Genomic DNA, 22260 nt, shown 5'->3' on the forward strand with positions numbered 1-22260 from the left:
TTGTTAGCAAACCATAAAGCCTCTTAGTCCTTACTTTAAGACTTTTCATACACGATTTGACCTTGAGTATTTCTGTCTTGAAATCTCTTTCCCTGGCTTCAAGACACTGCATTTACTTTCTACTTTTCCTCATCATTTCTGCTAACTTCACTTCCTCCAACAGATCCCTAATTTTAAATGTTTTCAAGACTCTGGTTGTGGCCTCTTCTCTAATTTCCACAACAGAGACAGCAATTTGGCAGCCCATGGGCTGGATCTGGCTTGAAGAGACTTTTGACTGGTTCATGTAATATTTTTAAAAATTTGAATTTGTTGCCAATATTTTTAAATTGGGAGATTTTACCCCAAAACCCTGAGATAGTGTCTGGGGTTGCTGTGAGGATTAAGCTAAATGATATATATAAAACACTTAATACTGTGTCTGAATTTTACAAACATTAAAAAAAATCATATCAATAATTATTTTGCAGTTTCCAAAGCTCTTTCATAGATATTATTTTATAACTTATTTAATTGGCCCCTACAGATAGACTTTTTGGTTGTTTCTAGTTTTTTTTTTTTTTCTTGGAATTAAAAACTATGCTGGAATTAATATCCTAGAACATAAGGCATACCTTGGAGATATTGTGGGTTCAGTTCCAGACCACCACAATTAAGTGAATATTGCAATAAAGTGAGTCATACAAACTTTTTGGTTTCTCAGTGCATATAAAAGTTATGTCTACACTATACTGTAGTCTATTAAGTGTGCAATAACATTATGTCTAAAAAACAATGTACATACCTTAATTTAAAAACATTATTACTAAAAAATGTTAACCATCATCTGACAACACAGGGTTGCCACAAAACTTCAATTTGTAAAAATCTTAGTAAAGTGAAGCACAGTAAAAGGAGATATGTCTGTATCTTTGTATATTTGATATGCGCATATATTCATGATCTGTCCACTGAACACACTGACCCTTGTGATCACTGATACACATTTGTACAACATCTTCCATGAGCTAGGGAACAAATCTGTCTTCATTAACTAGTTTTGGACTATGTGATGGTAACTGCCTCAAAAAAATTAGCCCAACAATATGGCTTTCATTAATACTGTGTCCTAATAAAATGATGCAGACTTCGTGACTATCGTCACACACACAAAAATTATTCCCAGAAATATGGTTTTTATTATCATTGTATCCTATCCATGTTTCTTTTCCAAATGGCTAATTAGTTCTCCTAGTATCATTTATCAGTGATATAAATAATCATCCTTCCCCTTACGAATTTAAATGACCACTGTTATCAGATACTAAATTCCCATATGTGTAGATAAAGCAGCTGAGGTTCAGAGAGTAATCTGTGCAAAATTACAGAGGTAATAAATGGAGGAGCCAAAATGTTAGTTGATTTTCTTACTCTAATTTTGGTGTTTTTTTTTCTATTTTTGTCTCTGTTAAAACTTTGGGTTTTTACCCAATATTTTGTTTACTGAACACCTAATTAGGTGTTGTCTGCTACTAAATTAATGTATTTTAAAACATAAATCACGTTCACACTGTAAGAACACGAAATATATGTTGTGATACCAGGATCAATTGTTGACATTATTATGTTAAAAAACGTAAGTATTCTTGTGTTTCTTTGTACTTATTTTAATTTTCTTGTATAGTGACATATATAATATATATTGCAGAGTATGATATATGTGCATTTTAAAGAACAATTATACAGTGAATATCTATGTAAATTAAGACATAGACTGTTGCCAATTCTTCCTCAGTTATAGCTCCCAAACTTTGCTCTAAAGGTAGCCATTATCTTTTGGGATAATCATTCTCTTTGGTGTATAATCATTCCCTGGTTTTTTTTTTTACATTTTACCATGTACATATGTAGTCCCTAACAATAAAATTTATTTTGCCTTTTTTTTTGGTATTGTGCATAAATGGAATCATACTATGTATATTATAACTACATTTATTTAGTCAATATTATGTTTGAGATTTAACTATATTTAAGTATGTAGCTGCTGTTCATTAATATAAATAATTTTTATCATAAAGTTTTAGATGTTTGCAAAATAGTTTTTTTTTCCCCTGGAAAAATTCTGGTGCAGAAATAACAAATATGATTTAAAATAAAAAATTTCGTGTTTTACATTTCAGTTTCTTTCCTTTTTGGAGGCAAGGATCATGTTAATTGAAATATTAAGCTATGAGACAGATGAAGGAGATAGTTTTAATTTTAAAAGGCATGTTTCATTTTATATTGCCAAAATGGCAAACATTTATTTATTTTTTCTCTTCTGTTTCCGTAGGAAAATACATTTGTCTCAGGGAAAAAATCCTGAAATCATTATGGGAGACTAGATTTATAGCAAAAGCTGAAACTATCTTTTTTTTTAGCCCTGGTCTTTCTTCAGATCCTAGTATATTCCCTCCAGATACATGTTCTCTGCACATAAAATTACTTTTATTTGGAATATTCTCCTCTCATTCTCTTTCTTATTATCAGCTTCTTGTTCATTGGGCCATGTATTAATCACCTATCGCTGCATAATAAATTAGCCCCTAACAAATATTTATATTCTCACAGTGAGCCAGCAGTGAGTGAGAGAGAAAACACCAGGACAGAAGCCACAGTCTTTTTATAACTTAATCTTCGCAGTGACATTCTATCACTTCTGCTGTATTCTATTTGTTAGAAGTGAGTTAGTAAATCCAGCCCACACTCAAGAGAAGGGGATTTTACAAAGACACGAATACCAGGAAGAGGGAACAGTAGGCGCCATCTTAGAGGCTGCCTACCATGCCTCAGTACTAGGATAAGTTACTCAAGGTACATTTTATGTACTTTTCATTTATTGCTATTGCAATTTCACATAATTATTTGATTATTTGGTTAATGTGTATTGTCCCCATTAGATTGAAAGCTCCATGATAAATGGGCATTTATTGAGTGCCTAGCTATTGTAACTGAATAAATAAATATTATTAATGCAGCTTCCAGTTTCCCTCCACCAGTCCAAAAAGCTCTTATATATGTGATAGGTGGTCACTAAGATACCATCTCAATGAAAACTAGTGAAAGAAGGCAGAAAGAAACCTATTTCCTTTCTTCCAAAATTTCTTGTAAAATTAGTGCATTACTTTTCAGGTAGCTTTAGTAGAGAAAAAGGTCACATGAGTCTGTTATTCCAACCATTCCTGCTTGCTATTTAGAAAATAAAATTGGGGGGAAATTGGCTATGCTTTCAATTATTCTTACAGGGGTGGGAGTACTTTTAAATTATATATCAGAAAAAAAAATTATAAATTAGGATCCCTTCCCCCAAAGTTACAAAGTTTATGGATTTTCTGGCCAATTATCATGGACTTCCACTAGTTCCCAACATGAAAATCATTGCATTAGAAGCAGAAATAGAATTAGACTATTTGGATGACAATTCATCTTATTTTCAGGACCTCTGAAGAAAACAATTCAATGTCTCTTCTTGCTTGAATCCTTTCATAACTCTAAAAACTGTTGGGAAATAATACTTTTATGTCTAACCTATATCCACAATATGCAGTTTTATATAACACAGTACAAACATACTAACTAAAATGTTAAGCTTGATATTTTAAGCTTTCTGGAGCCAAAAAGTTATAGTAAAGTTTTCTATACTGTATTTACTTCACCATACTAAGTTATGTGCTCAGTATAGCTAAATAAAGTTCTTCTGGCAATGTAATTTTAATTTTCTTTGTGTGATTAAGATCTCAGTCTCAGAGTTGCATTTATTTTAAATGAAACTTGAATCTTTAGGAGAGATGTACGGTTTCCTTTTTACTGGGTTTAAAACCTCAGTTTCTAATGTTCATTGGATACCTTTCACTAGTTATTCCTTACTTATTAAGTAAGGATGACAGTCTGTGTTTTGCAGAGGAGAGAACTAGAGTAAATAAATTCATTTAATTATTTATAATGATTCAGGGAAGAAGCACAGTAAGAAGTAAAACTCATATCCCTCATATTTTCCTGCCACTGCTTAATCCAAAATCGTCCTGTTCTGTATTTATTATGATAACTTGCAGAGTTTTGAAGTCTGAGAGCTTGAAACACCAAATATTTTCCTTGTGTAAAATATCAGAATATTCTCACAGATTTCAGTGTATTGAAATATATTCAATATATTTGTATTCTATGTTCCTTTTCTAAAAGAGTTGATAGTAAGTTCATTAAATGTTAAATAACAATAAAGATGACAAGATGCAAGGACCATAATAAGCAATAAGAATGACTTCTAATTAGTTCAATACTAGCATAGAAGCCTCAAGTTTTGGAGAGAAATATCAGAAGAAACGTAAAAATAAAGCTATTCTACATTATTCTCTTTTACAGCTATATGGTAATTTTATTAGAGCATAGCCAGATACTTTAAGCTACAGTTTTGCTTCAATTTTAGAATTCTTTTAGCTTAAAATTCATTTGATCAGACTCTTTACTGCTTGTTTGTATTCTCCCCAAACCTTGCCAATGAATGAAAGGGCAGAAAAATCTTTAATTTTTTGTTTTCCATCTTCATACATTAGAAATAATAATCTAAGTCACTATACTGACTATTTAAGTATGGCATAATCCATGTTCTATTTTGGTTAATAACAGTTACTGAATCAGAGGTTTTTATCGAGAATGGTGAAATTATCAGAAATGCCTATCTCTAACTTTTTTAGTCAGTAGAGCCCAGCAGAGCACAGGATTTTACAATAGATAAAAACTGTTAAGTAGCACAAAAAAACCACGTGCTGTTTCTGAGAGCCTTTTTCACTCACTGGAGGAAGCCTTTGGAGTATGGGTTTGCACAGTCAATGCCTATACAGTGTCTACTGTGTGGGTGGTATATGCTTGCTCAGGCATATGACAAGGACGATTTGGGAAAGAAAACTCAAAGTGAGTGCTCAAAGTGACTAAGAGGTTTCGTTAGTAGTCAAATCACAAAACATCTTACTTCTACTGATGATTTTGACTTAGATGGAAAAGGGTTTTTTTTAAACAGTGTTTTCAGTGCCAAGGTTTTTCATTTGTATTTTCTTTTATGTTTATTTGTGTAAAAGCATGTTCTAATATTATGTATGTTACAACCTGATGTTTCTGATATTATTTTAAATTAAATCTAGGGATAATTTATGTACAATTAACTGCGTCCGTTTAAAAGGTACATTATGATGAGTTTTGACAGTTGTATATATCTGTGATCATCATCGCAAACAAGATACAAAACATTTCTATCATTCCCAAAATATCCCTCCATGTATATTGGTAGTCCATCCTTGTCTTCATTCCCATATCTTCAGGCAACCACTGATCTGCCGTTTGTCACCATAAATTAGTTAGCGTTTTACATTAGTAGTACTCTTTTGTGTAGTGTGTAGTGTACTCTTTTGTGTCTGCCTTATTTCACTCAAGGGAATGATTTTGAGATTCATCAATGTTGTGTGTATTCCTTTTCATTGCTGAATAGTATCCCATTGTATGGATAACTAATTTATCTATTTGCTGACTGGCATTTGGGTTGTTTCTAGCTTCTGGTTATTTGTGAATAAAGCTGCTATGAACATTCATGCACAAGTCTTTGTGTGGACATATGTTTTTATTTCTCCTGGGTAAATACTTAGGATTGGAATGGTGAGGTTATAAATGGGCATGTTTGACTTTTGAAAAAACTGCCAGAAATTTTCTAGTGCAGTTATACTTTTTTACATTCCCATTTATAATGTGTGAGAGTTCCAACTGCTTCACATTCTTGCCAATATATATTATCAGTCTCTTTAACTTTAGCCATACTTATAGGTGTGTAATCATTATCTCACTGTGATTTAAGTCTGTATTTCCTCTACGATTACTAATGTTGAACATCTTTTTGTGTATTTATTGGCAATTTGAATATATTATTGGTGAAGTGTCTGTTCAAGTCATTTGCCTGTTTTTTAATATTGATTTTTAAAATTATTGAATTGTAAAAGTTCTTCACATATTCTACATAGCAGTTTTTTGTTAAATACCTGTATTATAAATACTTTCTCCTAATCTGTGGTTTCCCTTTTCATTTTCTTAATGTTCTTTTTCAAAGACCAAAAGTTTTAAATTTTGATAATGTCCAGTTTATCAAATTTTATTTCATGGTTTGTTATTTTGTATTATAAGAAATCTTTGTATATGCCAAAGTCACAGAGATTATCTCCTATGTTTTCTTCTAGAAGTACTACAGTCTCAGCTTTTTACATTTAAGTCAATAATCAAATTTAAGGTAATTTTTTGTATATGTTATTAAGTAGTGGTTAAACATTTTTTTTTCATCTTACATACGGATATCTAGCTGTTCCACCATCTGTTGTATAAAAGACTTTTCTTTTCCTTTTAAATTGCCCTAACATTTTTGGTGATAATCAATAGACCACAAATGTGTGAGTTTATTTCCAGACTCTCTATTCCGCTCTATTGAAGTATGTGCCTATCCTTTAGTCAATGCCAGACTGCCTTGATCAGTGCAGCTTCAGAGTAAAGCTTGAAATTAGGTAATATGAGTCTCCCAGTCTTATTCATTTATTAACTGTTGCTTTGGCTATTCTAGGTTTGCACTCCCATAAATATTTCAGCTTCTTAATTTTCACAGAAAAGGTTACTAGATTTTAATTAAGACTGTGTTGAATCTGTAGACTAATTTGAGTTGACCTCTTGAGTCTTTCCATCCAAGAACAAGGTATTTATCTCCATCTATACAGGTATTCTTTAATTTATCTTAGTAATATATTTTGTAGTTTTCAGTGTATAAGCCTTGTGCATCTTTTGTTAAATTTATTCCTAAGTTTTTTCTTTTGCATTACTATAAATAGAATTGATGTAAAAATTTTATTTTCTAATTATGTGTTGCTAGTATATAAAAATATAATTGTTTTAAAACATTATTAGCATTTTAATACTATGACCTTGCTAATTTCAGTTAATTCTAGGAGCTGTTTTATAGATTTCTAACAATCATGTCATCTGCAAATAAAGACAGTTTTACGTTTCTGTTTCTGATCTATATGCCTTTTTTTCCTCTTGCTTTATTGCAATCGCTAGAACCTGTAGTACAAAATTAAAAAGAAGTAAGAGCAGAAATTCTTGCTTTGTTCTTGATTTTAGAGGGGAAATATTTCATTATTAGTATGACGTTAGCTATAGAATTTTCATAGATGCTCTTTAACTGTTTGAGGAAGTTTATTTCTATTCCTAGAGTTTTAAAAATCATGAATGAGTGGTGAGTTCTGTCAAACGCTTGTTCTACATCTGCTGAAATGATCATGTTTTTATTCCCTTATTATGTTAATGTGGTCAATTTCATTGATTTTTGAGTATTCAATCAACATGCCTTCTTGAGAGAAACCTTATATGATCATGTTGTATTACAAGTGCTAGATTTGATTTGCTAATACTTTGTGAAAATTTTTTGTGTCTTAAAGTTTATAAGGGTTACTGCTCCATCGTTCTTCTTATTTGTAATGTGTTTGCCTGGTTTTGGTGAACAGTGTATTCTACACTCATAAAATGAGGAGGGAAGTGTTCCCTCCTTGTGTGTTTTCTGAAGGGGGTTTGTGTGTAGAACTGGTATTACTTCTTTACTAAATGTTTGCTTAAATTTGTCAGTGTAGCCAATCTGATGGGAAGATTTTTATCAACAAATTTAATTTCTTTAATAAGTATAAGGCTCTTCAGATTATCAGTTTAATCCCAAATGAGGTTTGAAAGCTGTGTCTTTCAATGAATTTGTCCATTTCATCTGTTACTGAATTTGATTAGCATAGTTAATATTTGCTTGTTATTCTTTTCATGAATGTAATATCTATGTTAACGTCCCTTCTTTCATTCCTGATATTTGTGTTCTGTTTTTTTCTTGATAAATATGGCTATTGGTTTATAAATATTGAAGAACTTTTCAAAGAACCAGCTTTTTTTTTTTTTTTTTGGTCACACCATGGCTTGCAGGATCTCAGTTCCCCAACCACGGACTGAATCCGGCCCCCGGTTGTGAAAGCACCGAGTCCTAACCACAGGACCACCAGGGAACTCCCAAAGAACCAGCTTTTGATTTTGCTTGTTTTCTGTTTTGTTGATTTCTGCTCTTCCTTTTATTATTTTCTTCTTTCTCTCTTGTTTTTAGCTTCTTTAAGTGGATTTTAGATATTTCTTATTTTGTAATTAATATTTAAAGCTATTAATTTTTCTGTAAGCATTGCTTTAGCTGCATATCACAAAATGTGATACTGCATACACTTTTATCTGTCCCTCTTCTTTCATTAACAATATGCCCTGGAGATCACTCCATAATAGTAATATAAAGATATCTCTCATCCTTTTTAGGAGTTTCATTATACTTCATTTTGTGGATGTCCCATAATTTAGACAACTAGTTCCTTACGGGTGGCTATTTGGGTTATTTCTAAAAGTCTTGCTATTACAATGTTGTAATGATGAGTCTTCTGTATATATATTTTTTCATACTGTTGCCTGCATATCTTTGGGATAGATTCTGAGAAGTGATATGGCTGCGTCAAAAGGAAAATGCATATGTAACTTTGCTATTTACTGTCATATTTTCCATTATTGAATCGGTAACATTTTACATTCCCACCAGCAGTATATTGGCATGCCTCTCTCTCTACAGTTGTGCAAACAGAGTATGTTGTCAAACTTTTGGGTTTTGACTATCTTATTGGTGAGAAATGGCATTTCTGCATAGTTTTAATTTGCCTTTCTTTTACCATAAATGATGCTGTGCTTCTTTCTAAATGACTAAGAGACATGTATACTTCTTTTTCTGTAAACTAACTGTCCATATCTTTAGTCCAGCTTGCTATAGGGTTGTTGACCTTTATTTTTAACCCACCTTGAGCCAGCCACCTGCCAGGGAGCTGCGCAAATCACTCTTTTAAGCACTGAGGATGAAGAATGAACAACATAGATGAAAATCCCTGCCCTCCTGGAGCTTACAATCTTGTGAGGGAGTGGTGGGTTTGGCCCATGAATTTTGGCAATTGTCTCAAATCTTCCTCCTTAGCTTAACTATTCCCATTCATATCCAGCATTCATAATGCTTGTATCCATGTGCCATTATAATCCTGATTTTATGGACTTGCCTTTTGATGTGCTCTTCCAGACGGTTGTCTATCAGTATTTCTACAGAAACATGGCTTGGACTACCTTCTCCAACTCCCTCAATTTGGGTTAATTTGGGTAGTGTATTTATCCTGGTGTATTTCTTAGGATCCGACCCTTCGTTCCTACTCACTGCAGGAAGAACTACTCGCATGAAAATAACTGGGCAATTGGAGCAGCTTAAAAGTTGGGTGGCCTTGGCCAAATTGCTTCATCACTGTGTATCTATATTTCTTCATCTCTAAAATGAGGATGATAACACCTGTCCATGTGGAGAGACTAAAATGAATAACATGTGCAAATTACCAAAAATCTGTTTCTAACGTTCAAAAATTATTATTTATCAATGTTTTGTAAAAGAAAATGGTAGCTAAGAGAAGTAGTGCATTCAAAATTTCTCCAGAAAAACACTGTGCACTGAATTTTACTGTAAAATGTTTCTCTTTGCTGGACAGATATATCCATTGTAGGTGCATTAGAAGTGTATCATTTCCTTGTGAAAACTTTTAGGAGTGTTGTGTCTTCCACAGTTAGAGCCCGCCAATATCCAGCCTCAATTCTAATCACACATCCCGTTTTTCTCACATAATGGCAATATAATACATAATGTGTAGTTCTTTGAAAATCCCGTGGCTTCATGCCTTCTTCTAAATATCATTCTTTGTGCAATTTTCTTTTTCCTTCTACCTTCCTGGAAAACTGATCTTCTAAGATCCAGCTCAAATATTATCTATTGTAGAGTCTTTCCTAATCTCTTACTACTGCACTCTTAGAATGAAACATCTCTTCTTTTTATCTTCTGGACATTATGTATACTGCTATCATCATACCAACAACTTTATGTTATTATTGTTTACATAGCAAATTTCTCACCTGGACCTTAGGCTCATGGAGGGAAGAAGCTATTGTTTATTCTGATGTCTCTATGCCTAGTGAGTATTTGCCAGGAGTTGATACCCTAAAAATGCTTATTCTCACTTAGAGCTCACCTTATAAAATTTGAACTTAATAGACAGCTGTCTATACGATGTTATCTCAACAACATTTAGGAAGCTCCTTTTTTTGCTCTATACCAGCATCCAACCAACATATCACTTCTAAACTTCTTCTACCTCATCACTGGTGCCTGAAAAATCTGTACCAGATAGTAAAACACTTTTTCACAATTGGAGATAGATTAAATGCATATAAGCCTGGGAGAAGAAATACTTTGACTTGAATATAAAGACAGGAGGGTGGTAAGGGGCACTCTGGACTGAAAGTAGGGGTATGCCAAACAGGTAGGAAGATCAATTCAAAAGTTCATACTGAGACAAATTTTTTATGAGACTTTTGCTTGCCTGTCATAATTGATGTATTTATTGGCAACTGCAACCCTAAAATAGCCCAAAGGATGTGAAAAAATGTGATTTTAGGTAGGAGTCAGAAATACTAATGCATATTCCTCTCTTTACTTCATATGCCTTTTCAGAATGCATAAGTGCAGTAATGGAAGATCTTGTTACATCAAACAACTCATTAATGCAGCAGATGGTCAAGGACAATTACAGTTGGGGTAATGCTCACCTTTTAGTGATAATTCTAATAGAAGAATACTTGATGCTTGTATAGTTTTTATGTATAGTTTTACTTTTTAACCCCAAGGTAGGTGTATTAGTCAGGGTTCCTGAGAGAAACAGAACAGGATGTACATGTGTGTTGGGCATACATCCTGTAGAGAGAGATTCAGAGAGAGATAAATAGAGATAGACATAGAGATAGATAGAGAGAGAGAGAGAGAGAGAGAGAGAGAGAGAGAGAGAGAGAGAGAGAGAGAGGTTGTGTTACTTTAAGGAATCGGCTCACACGATTGCAGAGGTTTGGCAAGTCCAAAATATGCAGGGTAGGCCAGCAGGCTAGAGACCCAGGGAAGAGTTGCAGTCTGAGTCTGAAGGCAGACTGCTGGCAGAATTCCCTTTCCCAGAAGGTTAGTCTTTTTCTATTAAAACCTTCAACTGATTGGATAAGGCCCATCTACATTATGGAGGGTAATTTACTTTACTCAAAGTCTACTGATAGAAAGTACCTTCACAGAAAAATCTCAAATAATGTTTGACCAGGTACCTGGGTACTGTGTCCTAGCCAAGTTGTCACATAAAATTAACCGTCACAGTAGAAAAATGGGGGAGAAAGACGGATGAACTATTCTTCTCAATTCTGGTTTCAAAATTCTTGAGAAAGTACTCTGATTTGTCCTGCTGGGTGAGGTGCCTACCACTAGACCAGACCATTTTAATCAGGGTGTGGCATCTGGAAGAAGGACTATCATCAGCCCAACTCATGTGAGGTGCCCATGATGGACGAATCCATTATGACTACGGAATGGGTGGAGGCTGCGTTACCTTGTACAGAATAGTTTTACGTATAAAATGAGGTGTCACATAAATGGGGAATCATTGATTAACAGCTTATAAATGTAATTTTCAAATGTTCACATATATAATGTTTCACATATAATGTTTCACATATAATGTTTCCATATAGTGATGGAACAGCTTCTAATTTCTCTTTTTCAAGGATTTTTGTGTAATTTTAGTTATGGTTCGTTGATTTTCTATCATGTTGTGTACAAGCTCTTGTGGAGAAATAATGGTTTCCACTCCATTTAAATATCTAAAATTGATTTCACCTACTTTCCTCTGAATATTTTCTAGCTTCAACAATTACTTCATCTATGGACAGAAAGCAGAGCACTGTAACACCTCCTGCAGAAGGTAGTATGCTGTTTTTGGTTTTTGTTTGTTTGTTTGTTTGTTTTTGAGGCCAGCACTGAAGCGTGGAATGTTGAGCTTCCTTAGAAACATAGTCGATGGTCTGGACCAAGTCCAGCCTTGTGCCCAGTTGAAGAATATGGTGATCTGAATGCTGTGGGATGAGGGACCTGAACGACCTCACCCATCTTCCCCTAAAACAGCTCAATTCCACTGGAAGACTGTGGAGCTTTCTCTATCAGGCACTGTGCTGGGCTTTGTGGGGAACATAAAGATGAGCAAGACTATCAGAGAGCCCCCAGGGAGCTCAGTTTTGTGGGGGAACCCTGACAGGAGCACAGTTATCACACAGGCAGAGGAGGGAAGCACTCACATCGAGTGTACCAGGAGTGTACAGAGGGGGTGATTAAGCACCAAGGCTTAGAGAAGGCCTCACAGATGAGGTAGCATGTGAATCAGGTCTTAAAGGTAGAGTACTTTAATAGAAAAAGAGCATCGTGTAGGGCACCTTAGAGAGTGAAAACGATGTGAGAAATGACATAGAAATGGAATTGTGCTTGGTGTTTTTTTCTGCAGTTTGGGGGAATGTAGTGGGTGATAAGATTGCAAAGTGAGTCAATGTGAAAAAGAGGGCTTTCAAAGCCAATACGAAGACATTTGAACTTATTCTTCAGGCAGTGAGAGATCTCTGGAGGGTTTTAGAGTTGAGGGAACCACATCTGTGTTACAGAATGATGTACTGGCTGCAGTGTAAGGTATGAACTGAAAGGAGAAGGGTTTTGAGACAGAGACAGAAGTTAGGAGGCCTTTGCAGCAATCCAGGTACATGGCAACGAGGACTTAATCTAGGTTATGGCTGTGAGAAAAGAAAGGAAATGCCCCAAAGCCAATGAGGATTTGTCAGTGTGCATAAGGCTGGATGAGACTGGAAGATATTTGTAGGCAAAGGATGCAGAAAAGATGGGATGTGACTGCTGGTTTGGGAGCAGAGATGAGAATCTACTATCTTCTCAGTGAAGCAAGAAGTGAAATCACCCTAGCTGATCACAGGAGCATATGGAGAATATATCTGTCAGACAGGTGCCAAACCCACTGAGTGTTGTAGAGGTATCGGCCATTGTGTAACTTATCACAACAGGTATGAAAAAGGAAAGAAGAGGATGAAGAAAGGGTGAAAAAATAACACTAACATAAGAACTATCATTATAGGTGTAGGGTGATTGACTGAAGTTTATAGAATGGAGGAAGGTGAAAAAACAGAGAATATCTGCAGTGCTTGGAATCCTCACCATTAGAGTTACTTCTTCGGATACTGTGCCCCTGTTCAAATACATGTTTATTTGATTAGCAAGAACTTTCTTTTACAAAAATGAGTCAGATATTGAGGTTAAATATTAAAGCCTTATATTGCTTATAAGCTAAACTTCCAAATCCCAAGAACAACAGGACATTCACAACTTGCTATCTCGCCAGTCTCTTATTTTTCTGGTTTTATCTTAATCCCGATTCCCTTATGCACATATATGCTTCCCACACCCAACCTCTAGCAGTTCTCTAACAAGCCATGTTCTTGCTTCTCTCCAAGCCTTTGCCAAATTGGAGTTTCTTGCTATGAGGGGATGCCACTTGGAGTGATGGAAAGAGCATGGATTTACCTGCCCTCTTAGATCTGCATTAAAATCCTCCCTCTTCATCTAGTAATATGATCTTTATTTGGCCATGAAATGCAAAGACTTGAGTACATCACAGAGGGGGCAGATGACACCAAAAGAGGATAGAAGAAATGTTAAATGCAAAGTTTAGAAAAAATAAGCTTCATCCACGTAAAAATTTTGCCATACCACAGCTGGTTCTGTTTATGTTAAACTGATGAAATCAATGACGCTCTCCTTCGTTACAGGTGACTTGTGACAGATACACCTAATCACCTGTCAGCAAACCCCTTTCTGTCAGCTACACATGTCAGCTTATGGGAAAGCGTGAGCTTCTACATTAGGAGATGCTTGCCGGTCTTAATTTGTACTTTAAAATATGGAAAAATAGGTCAATGCTATATTTAATCCTGATAATGTTATTGAATGTATGGAAACAAAATCTGTGAGCAAGGTTCACAGCAAACTGTCAGGGAGTATATGTGTGAATGAACAGGAAGGAAGGGGAACTCATTGAAAGGCCATATTTGATACTATTACATGCTTGCAATAAAATCCTTTTTATAGAAAATTTACAGAGGAAACTAATCCTTGTTTTTGCATTGATTTGTATTTATATACTATAGTACTTTTTTTCTAGAAGAATACTTCTAAGCATCTCTTACCACTTGGCATCATCATTTTTCATTTTTGTGAGGTGGTTGAACTAAAGAAATTACAGATTATTTAAAAAGCTGTTTGTTTATTTATTGGTTAATTTTTATTGGAGTATAGTTGCTTTACAATGTTGTGTTAGCTCTACTGTACATCAAAATGAATCAGCCATACATATACATATATCCCCTCCCTTTTGGATTTCCCTCCCATTTAGGACACCACAGTGCATTAAGTAGAGTTCCCTGTGCTTTACAATATGTTCCCATCAGCTGTCTATTTTATACATGGTATTGATAGTATATATGTGTCAATCCCAATCTCCCAATTCCTCCCACCCCACCCCTTTCCCCCTTGGTATCCATACATTTGTTCTCTACGTCTGTATCTCTATTTCTGCTTTGCAAATAAGGTCATCTATACCATTTTTCTAGATTCCACATATATGCATTAATATATGATATTTATTTTTCTCTTTCTGACTTACTTCACTCTGTATGACACTCTCTAGGTCCACCCACATCTCCACAAATGACCCAATTTTGTTTCTTTTTATGGCTGAGTAATATCAATTGTATATATGTACCACATCTTCTTTATCCATTCCTCTGTTTATGGACATTTAGGCTGCTTCCATGTCCTGGCTATTGTAAATAGTGCTGCTATGAACATTGGGGTGCATGTGTCTTTTTGAATTATGGTTTTCTCTGGCTATATGCTCAGTAGTGGGATTGCTGGGTCATATGGTAGCTCTATTTTTAGTTTTTTTTTTTTTTTTTTTTTGCGGTACGCGGGCATCTCACTGCTGTGGCCTCTCCCGTTGCGGAGCAAAGGCTCCGGACGCGCAGGCTCAGCGGCCATGGCTCACGGGCCCAGCCGCTCTGCAGCACATGGGATCCTCCCAGACTGGGGCACGAACCCGTGTCCCCTGCATCGGCAGGCGGACTCTCAACCACTGCGCCACCAGGCGGACTCTCAACCACTGCGCCACCAGGGGAGCCCTATTTTTAGTTTTTTAAGGAAGCTCCATATTATTTTCCATAGTGGCTGTATCAGTTTTCATTCCCACCAACAGTGTAAGAGGGTTCTCTTGTCTCCACACCCTCTCCACCATTTACTGTTTGTAGATTTTTTGATGATGGACATTCTGACCGGTGTGAAGTGATACCTCATTGTAGTTTTGATTTGCATTTCTCTAATAATTAGTGATGTTGAGTACCTTTTCATGTGTTTGTCGGCCATCTGTATGTCTTCTTTGAAGAAATATCTGTTCAGGTCTTCCGCCCATTTTTGGATTGGGTTGTTTGTTTTTTTGATGTTGAGCTGCATGAGCTTCTTGTATGTTTGGAGATTAATCCTTTGTCAGTTGCTTCATTTGCAAATATTTTCTCCCATTCTGAGGGTCGTTTATTTGTCTTGTTTATGGTTTCCTTTGTGGTGCAAAAGCTTTTAAGTTTAATTAGGTCCCACTGGTTTATTTTTGTTTTTATTTCCACTACCCTAGAAGGTGGATCAAAAAAGATCTTGCTGCGATTTATGCAAAGAGTGTTCTTCGTATGTTTTCCTCTAAGAGTTTGATAGTGTCTGGCCTTACATTTAGGTCTTTAATCCACTTTGAGTTTATTTTTGTGTATGGTGTTAGGGAGTGTTCTAATTTCATTCTTGTACATGTAGCTGTCCAGTTTTCCTAACACAGCATTGTAAAGCAACTACACTCAATACAAATTAATTAATAAAAAAAAGAGTGAGATTGATGTAGATATACTGATATGGTGATAGGTCTATTATATATCAACAAAAAAGAAAAAGACTTAGGACAATATACACAGTATGATATGCAATATACATCTCAATTTATATATATATATATATATATATAAATTAAAATATGCATGTTTGTATGTAAATACATACTTAAATGTGCATATTTACATCTGAAAGACAGAGCAAGTGCTTCTCATTGTTTTGTAGAGTTAGGAAGTACATCTGAGGTGTTAGGAAGAATAAAGGAAATTTTTATTCTTTACATAAATAAATAAATAAAATCTGTTGATTTAACTGATTTTGTGATTCACTGAATAAAAATTAAACAAAATAATTTCCACCTTGTTCAGCCTGATTGCCATCTTAGCTATTTTTAATGAAAGTACCATATCTTTCCACATTTATGTTTGTCTGAATTGCCACCCTTAAGGATAGGTGTTTAGTTCTGATGTTACTGATTTTTCACTTTCATCAAAACTTAGGAGGAGAAAACCACATCACTAATTATTCCATTTTTTTCCCCCTGAGGAGCATGAGTTGTATGATCAATCTAATAGTCTCTGAAGCCAAAAGATTAGATTTAGAAAACTGCCTTTGTCTTTTAACTTAGATTCTGCATTCTCATCTGTTTGTCTTATAGATCAAATCTCCTGAATTAATTTCATAACACTTTAAACAATTTTGTCACATATATAATTCATGTTGTTTTCCTAATGATGCATAATACTGGAGGAAGTTGGTTAATCTTTGGATGGGTTTAATACTTTATGTATACATCATGAATGTTAATTTCTTACATAAGTCTAATATTTCTGGAATAAGACCTCGCTAAGTAATGTTCAAGTACAATTTCATGTAATATGCTGTGAATAAATTTTAACACTGAAATTCTTTATCAAGCTTTTCTCTTATTATTCTCTGTATTTGTGCGTGTGTGTCTGTGTGTGTGTGTGTACAGTTAACACTTCACTATCAGTACTAGTGGGTACAAAGGCTGTGCTCTTTTGCCCTCTTGAGCTGTGTACAAGTATACTGCTAACAACATGGGAAATAGTCCTCAGAGACAAGTTGCCCTGCTTCAGAGCCTTCAGGGGTGATACAAATGAGACCAAGGGAGGAAACAGCACCGACAAGAGAATAACCTGGGCCTCCAGACTTGACAAGAATCCTGCCCTTCAGATTGATCCAGTGGCCATCACTCATGATGGGTATTACAGGTGTCAAATGGTAACACCTAATGGGAATTTCCATCGTGGATATCACCTCCAAGTGTTAGGTAAGGAACGTCATATATTGTGGTGTTTCAGGTAACCAGATTTTGGGCTGAAACAAATCTCCGAATTCCATGTCCCATGTGTTAAGACTGAAGCATTTCCCCTACATTTCTGCAGTGCCCCCTGAGGTGACCCTGGTTCAAACTGAGAATGGAACTGCAGTGTGCAAGGCAGTTGCAGGGAAGCCAGCTGCACAGATCTCCTGGACCCCAGAGGGAGATTGTGTCACTGAGCAAAAACGTCATTGGGGCAATGACACAGTGACCGTCCAGAGTACATGCTACTGGGAGGGCCGCCATGTACCTAATGTGTCCTGCTCTGTCTCCCACTTGACTGGCAACAAGAGTCTGTCCATAGAGCTGGATCAAGGTTAGTAATTTTTCTAGTTTTGTTTTTGATTTTTCCATTCTTTCAGAAGAGTTACCTTAAGAAGAAAAAAGGAGTGTGCAGAGAAATTTCATTCAAGGATGTCCTTTCCACCCTCCACTTTATCTCCCTTTCCTCCTCAAAGTAAAAAGATTGCCTGGAAGAATAATACAAAAATTTATTGTAAAAAGCCATATTATCAAATGCAGTTTATTCTACTTCTTTTTTTTTTTTTTTTCGGCCATGCTGCACAGCTTCCAGGATCTCAGTTCTGGGACCAGGGATTCGAACTGGGCCATGGTAGTGAAAGCCCGAATCCTAACCACTAGGCCACTAGTGAACTTCCCAATTTATTCTTCTTTTAATGTTCTCTTCTGTACTACTAAATTGGCTTGTGTAGTGTACTTTTACGTAAATATTTATGGTTTTAATAGAAGGATAATGGGTAATTTTAAACAAATAAATATTATTTTATTAGAAGAATAACGTTGCTCATAAATCATCTTCATGAATTTTCAGTCTGGTAGAATTTTCTCCTCCAGGGTCTTCCAGTGAAATTTCTTTAATGTCTTATAATAGTATCTATGATTCGGTTCATTACAGTTTAGTTTCTCTACTCTCTGCTCCCATCTACTCTTATTTCTTGTTATAAAAAATATTATTCTAATCAACATAACTCATATAGTTTAAAGTCTATGTTGTTCTATAGGGCTACCATGAAAAATGTTAGCCAACTCTCTGCCTCTCCAACCCCACCTCTCCATTCTTACACAACTCTCTAGAGACAAGTACTTTCAGATCTTCAAGTGTTTCTTCTAGTAATTGACTCAGTTTTTATGAACAACATGGTTGTGCTGCTATTTCTTAATATAGCAAATTTAAACCTAGTGTACCCACTTCCTCTTTTGGTAGATGAGGATTTAACTTTACCTTCTCTTCCCTCACCATTCATATGTAGTAAAATAGCAATTTTTGGTTAAATTAAATAGCCAGTGTTTACATTATTTTGAACATGTATGTTTTGTTAAGCTCTGAATCAAGAAATAAACTCATACTTTCATTTTTGAATAACTTTTTGTTTTTCCTGGCCTTAATTGCTTTCCTTTTTCATTTCCTTAATAATGCATGTACCTATTATTAATTATCACTAACACTAAAAACAAAACAAAACAAAACCCTAGAAAACGCCTCTTAATACTGCTTTCCACATGGTCAGATTTGTTAGGAAATGTCAGTTCCATTTTTTTTCCTTGAAGACATTCTTTCTTGAGTTTTTACACGCTCTTATTCTAATCTGGCCTGGTTGGTCACGAGACATGCTGCACAGCTATTGTCCTGGATGTTCTCTTTCCCTCAGTCCTCTGGTTGATGCCACGTCTGTGTAATCTGAGTTCCTTCTGCCTTCCTGACATTTGTTTGTTTTAATCTATCTTCCACATACAAGGCTTTCCATAACTCCTTGGCTATCTGTTCACTTAAAAGTGAACACTAAGGAGCTGATTGGAAGTTTTATTATCTGTGAGTGGGTTTGTTAGCTAGTAGGTTTCTATAGGGTGAAAACAGGTGATTGTTTTAAAATTGGGGATTCCTTATTTCCTTATGTACCTGAAGGTCTTTTCTCTGAGGCTATTCAGACTCTGCAGAAAATAACTCTCCAGTCTCTTGCCTGGGAGGGATAATCCTGACTATCAGTGTTCTGGGAGCAGGGAGGAGAGGGGAGTGTGTGTGTGTGTGTGTGTGTGTGTGTGTGTGTGTGTGTGTATGACTGTTGAGAACTCGACTTTCTTTTAATGACACTTCATCTTCACCCTCCATTATGTCTGGATCCTTGACACTCTGGAGTTTCTCCAGTTCATCTTCTTTGGGTCACACTTCCTGTTTTCTGCTGGTCGGGGAAGGTGTGATAACGTGGTTGCACGGGCTGGGAGGAGACTTGGCAGCCCATCTGTTCTTAATACAGACTTTCAAGGAAGCTTCCAACTTTAGCTCCACGCTTCACTCCCTACATTCCCCCTTCTCTATATTTGGTCTTTCCTACTCTAGAGTCTTCCTGGAGTTCACTAAGGTTTATACTTATTTCACTCTGAATTATTGGCCATTCTTCTGTTCATTTTTCACCCTAAAAACAAGCTGAAATCTTTCATCTGCTCTTGTCTTCATCCATGTTCTCTTTGTCTTTGCAAGTCTATACTTTAAAAAATTCTCTGCTGATATTTTAGTAAGTGTTAAGAAAGGAGAAGAGGAAAACATATGGGTTTAAACCACAATTTTCTAATATCTATTCTTAAAGTTTTATATACATATTAATAGTTTAGCAGTATTTACTGAGAAGAGTAATTGCCACTGGTTATGTATGAAGTCCGACCACCCAGTATTACAATATGATGTCATATTTATAGAATCTCAGAACTGGAGGGACTCTCTAGTCCACTCCCACCCAGTGCAGATATGTCTTCCTCGCAGGGTGGACCTTCACCTGTGCTAGTGCACTTCCAATAAAAGAGAGCCCATTAGTTTGAAAGAGAGGGTTTCAAAACAATGTGGTCATTTTAAAATGCAAAACCAAACTTCTTTTTCAAATAAAAATCCAATGTTTAAAAACAAAGTATTGAAGGAAGGTGGAGGGACTGGATGCGGCCTCCACTTACCTCCCTCTGCTGCCCCAGCCGCATTCACAAAACACCAGGAGCACAGTCTCAAAACCTCTCAGAGCTGGCAATTCCTTGGTTGACTTGTCCTCCGATCAGATTGAACTTTGTATTGCTGCCAGCAGTCAGTGAATAGTTTAAAGTTGCTGCCATGCATTCATTTCAGTTTCAATGCCCTGGAAGAAAGGTGACTTCAGAATTAGGGTTATTTATCCAAATAGTTTCCTTACAACTCTATTTATTTCTGAATATTGGAGATGAGAAACACTCTATTACTATAACAGAGAGGTCTAAATTTCACATCTCTCTCACAGGAATTCACCACATGAATCCTTAAAGCAATAAAATACTGATACAAGATGATGTCTTGTTGAAAACTTAAGAGTCTGAAATGATAAAACAATTTAATTATAACAATTATTTGAACTATAAATGGATCAAAAGTTTTCCAAATAAAATCACAGAAATGAATTTCATGTATTGTGAGACATTCTTGAACCATGCTATATATATAGTTTTTAAACAGACTTTATTTTTTAGAGCAGTTTTATGACGACGGAGTATTGAGTGGAAAGTACAGAGCTCCCATATAACCCTTGACCCTACACATGCATGGTCTCCCTGTCTATCTAAATCCCCCGCTCCGCGGTTGTACCTTTGTTATAATGAATGACCCTACCTTAACACATCATTATCACTCAAAGTCCATAGTTTACATTAGGGTTCATTCTAGGGGCACATTGTATGAGTTTTGACAAATGTATAAATGCCATGTATTCACCGTTATAGTATCATATAGTGTAGTTTCACTGCCATAAGAGTCCTCTATGTTCCACCTATTTATCCCTCCTTCCACCTTAACTTCTAACAACCCCTGATCTTTTTACTTCATAGTTTTGTATTTTCCAGAATGTCATATGGTTGGAATCATACAGTATTTAGCCTTTTCAGATTGGTTCCTTTCACTTAGTAATATGCTTTTAATTTTCCTCCATGATTCTATGGCTTGATAGCTCATTTCTTTCTACTGCTGAATAATAGTAACTCATACATTTTTGTGTCTACATTTACAGATGCCAAAACATCAGCACCCTTAAGAGTTTTACGTATCGTTCCCCCTATTTTTATTATCTTGGTCATCGTTGGATCCATTTGGCTTTTGAAAATCAGTGGCTGCAGGTACTGACTGATGCTTTCTCTTCTCCTGCTTTATTGGATTAGAAAAGAGTCAAAAAATGGAATTGACTGGGTAAAAAGGGAACTCTGCTCAATATTCTGTAATAACCTAAATGGGAAAAGAATGTAAAAAAGAATCGATATATGTATATGTATAACTGAATCACTTTGCTGTACACCTTAAACTAACACAACATTGTAAATCAACTATAGTCCAATATAAAATAAAAATTTAAAAAAAGATGTTAACCTCAGTTCTCTCATAATCAATAAGTGTGTCCTGAAAATAACAGACTTGGACTACACTAATGACGAGGGGGATTTTTCTAGGTTACTTAGACATGCAAGCATAGTGAATTAGACATGCAAGCATAGCCCACTTAGGGCAGGATCTTGGGAGAGACAGTGCATGCTATTTTCTATTTGAGAAAAGAATTACAGTGATTCATTTCATACACCAAATATGAGGTGTCACATATATTCTATTACATCAAACTTCTTTGCATAATTTCACTTCCTTTTCCAAAATCCAGAATTATCTTATTTGGACGAATTAACTTACAAGCAGCATTCTTCACTCATTTCTGGTAGTTCATTTCTGATTTATTAAGGCTTCTATCAAAATGAACCACAATTGTCAATAGCATACTGTTTTGTTTTTCCATTTTCAATCTGAATAATAATGTTTTGACATTCACTCCAGCTAATTTTTATTTTTGCAGAAAATTGAAAAAAACAGAACATACTTCAGTTTTTGAGGAGGTAAGATAAGATTAAAAAGAATATTTATAAACTTTTAAGCTAT

General features: G+C 35.4%; 1 protein-coding gene across 1 annotated transcript in view; it reads left to right on the forward strand.

Annotated features, from left to right (window-relative positions):
• Positions 1–22260, forward strand: part of LOC132520598 (cell surface glycoprotein CD200 receptor 1-like) — a 32295-nt gene that overhangs the window by 8751 nt on the left and 1284 nt on the right. Inside the window, exons 2-7 of the mRNA XM_060149340.1 lie at positions 10643–10726; positions 11865–11924; positions 16950–17267; positions 17383–17634; positions 21353–21458; positions 22178–22217. Of these exons, the coding sequence (XP_060005323.1) occupies positions 10643–10726; positions 11865–11924; positions 16950–17267; positions 17383–17634; positions 21353–21458; positions 22178–22217 (860 nt within the window). The remainder of the gene's footprint in view (positions 1–10642; positions 10727–11864; positions 11925–16949; positions 17268–17382; positions 17635–21352; positions 21459–22177; positions 22218–22260) is intronic.

This window comes from Lagenorhynchus albirostris, chromosome 5 (genome assembly GCF_949774975.1).
Source record: "Lagenorhynchus albirostris chromosome 5, mLagAlb1.1, whole genome shotgun sequence".
Classification (NCBI taxonomy): domain Eukaryota; kingdom Metazoa; phylum Chordata; class Mammalia; order Artiodactyla; family Delphinidae; genus Lagenorhynchus; species Lagenorhynchus albirostris.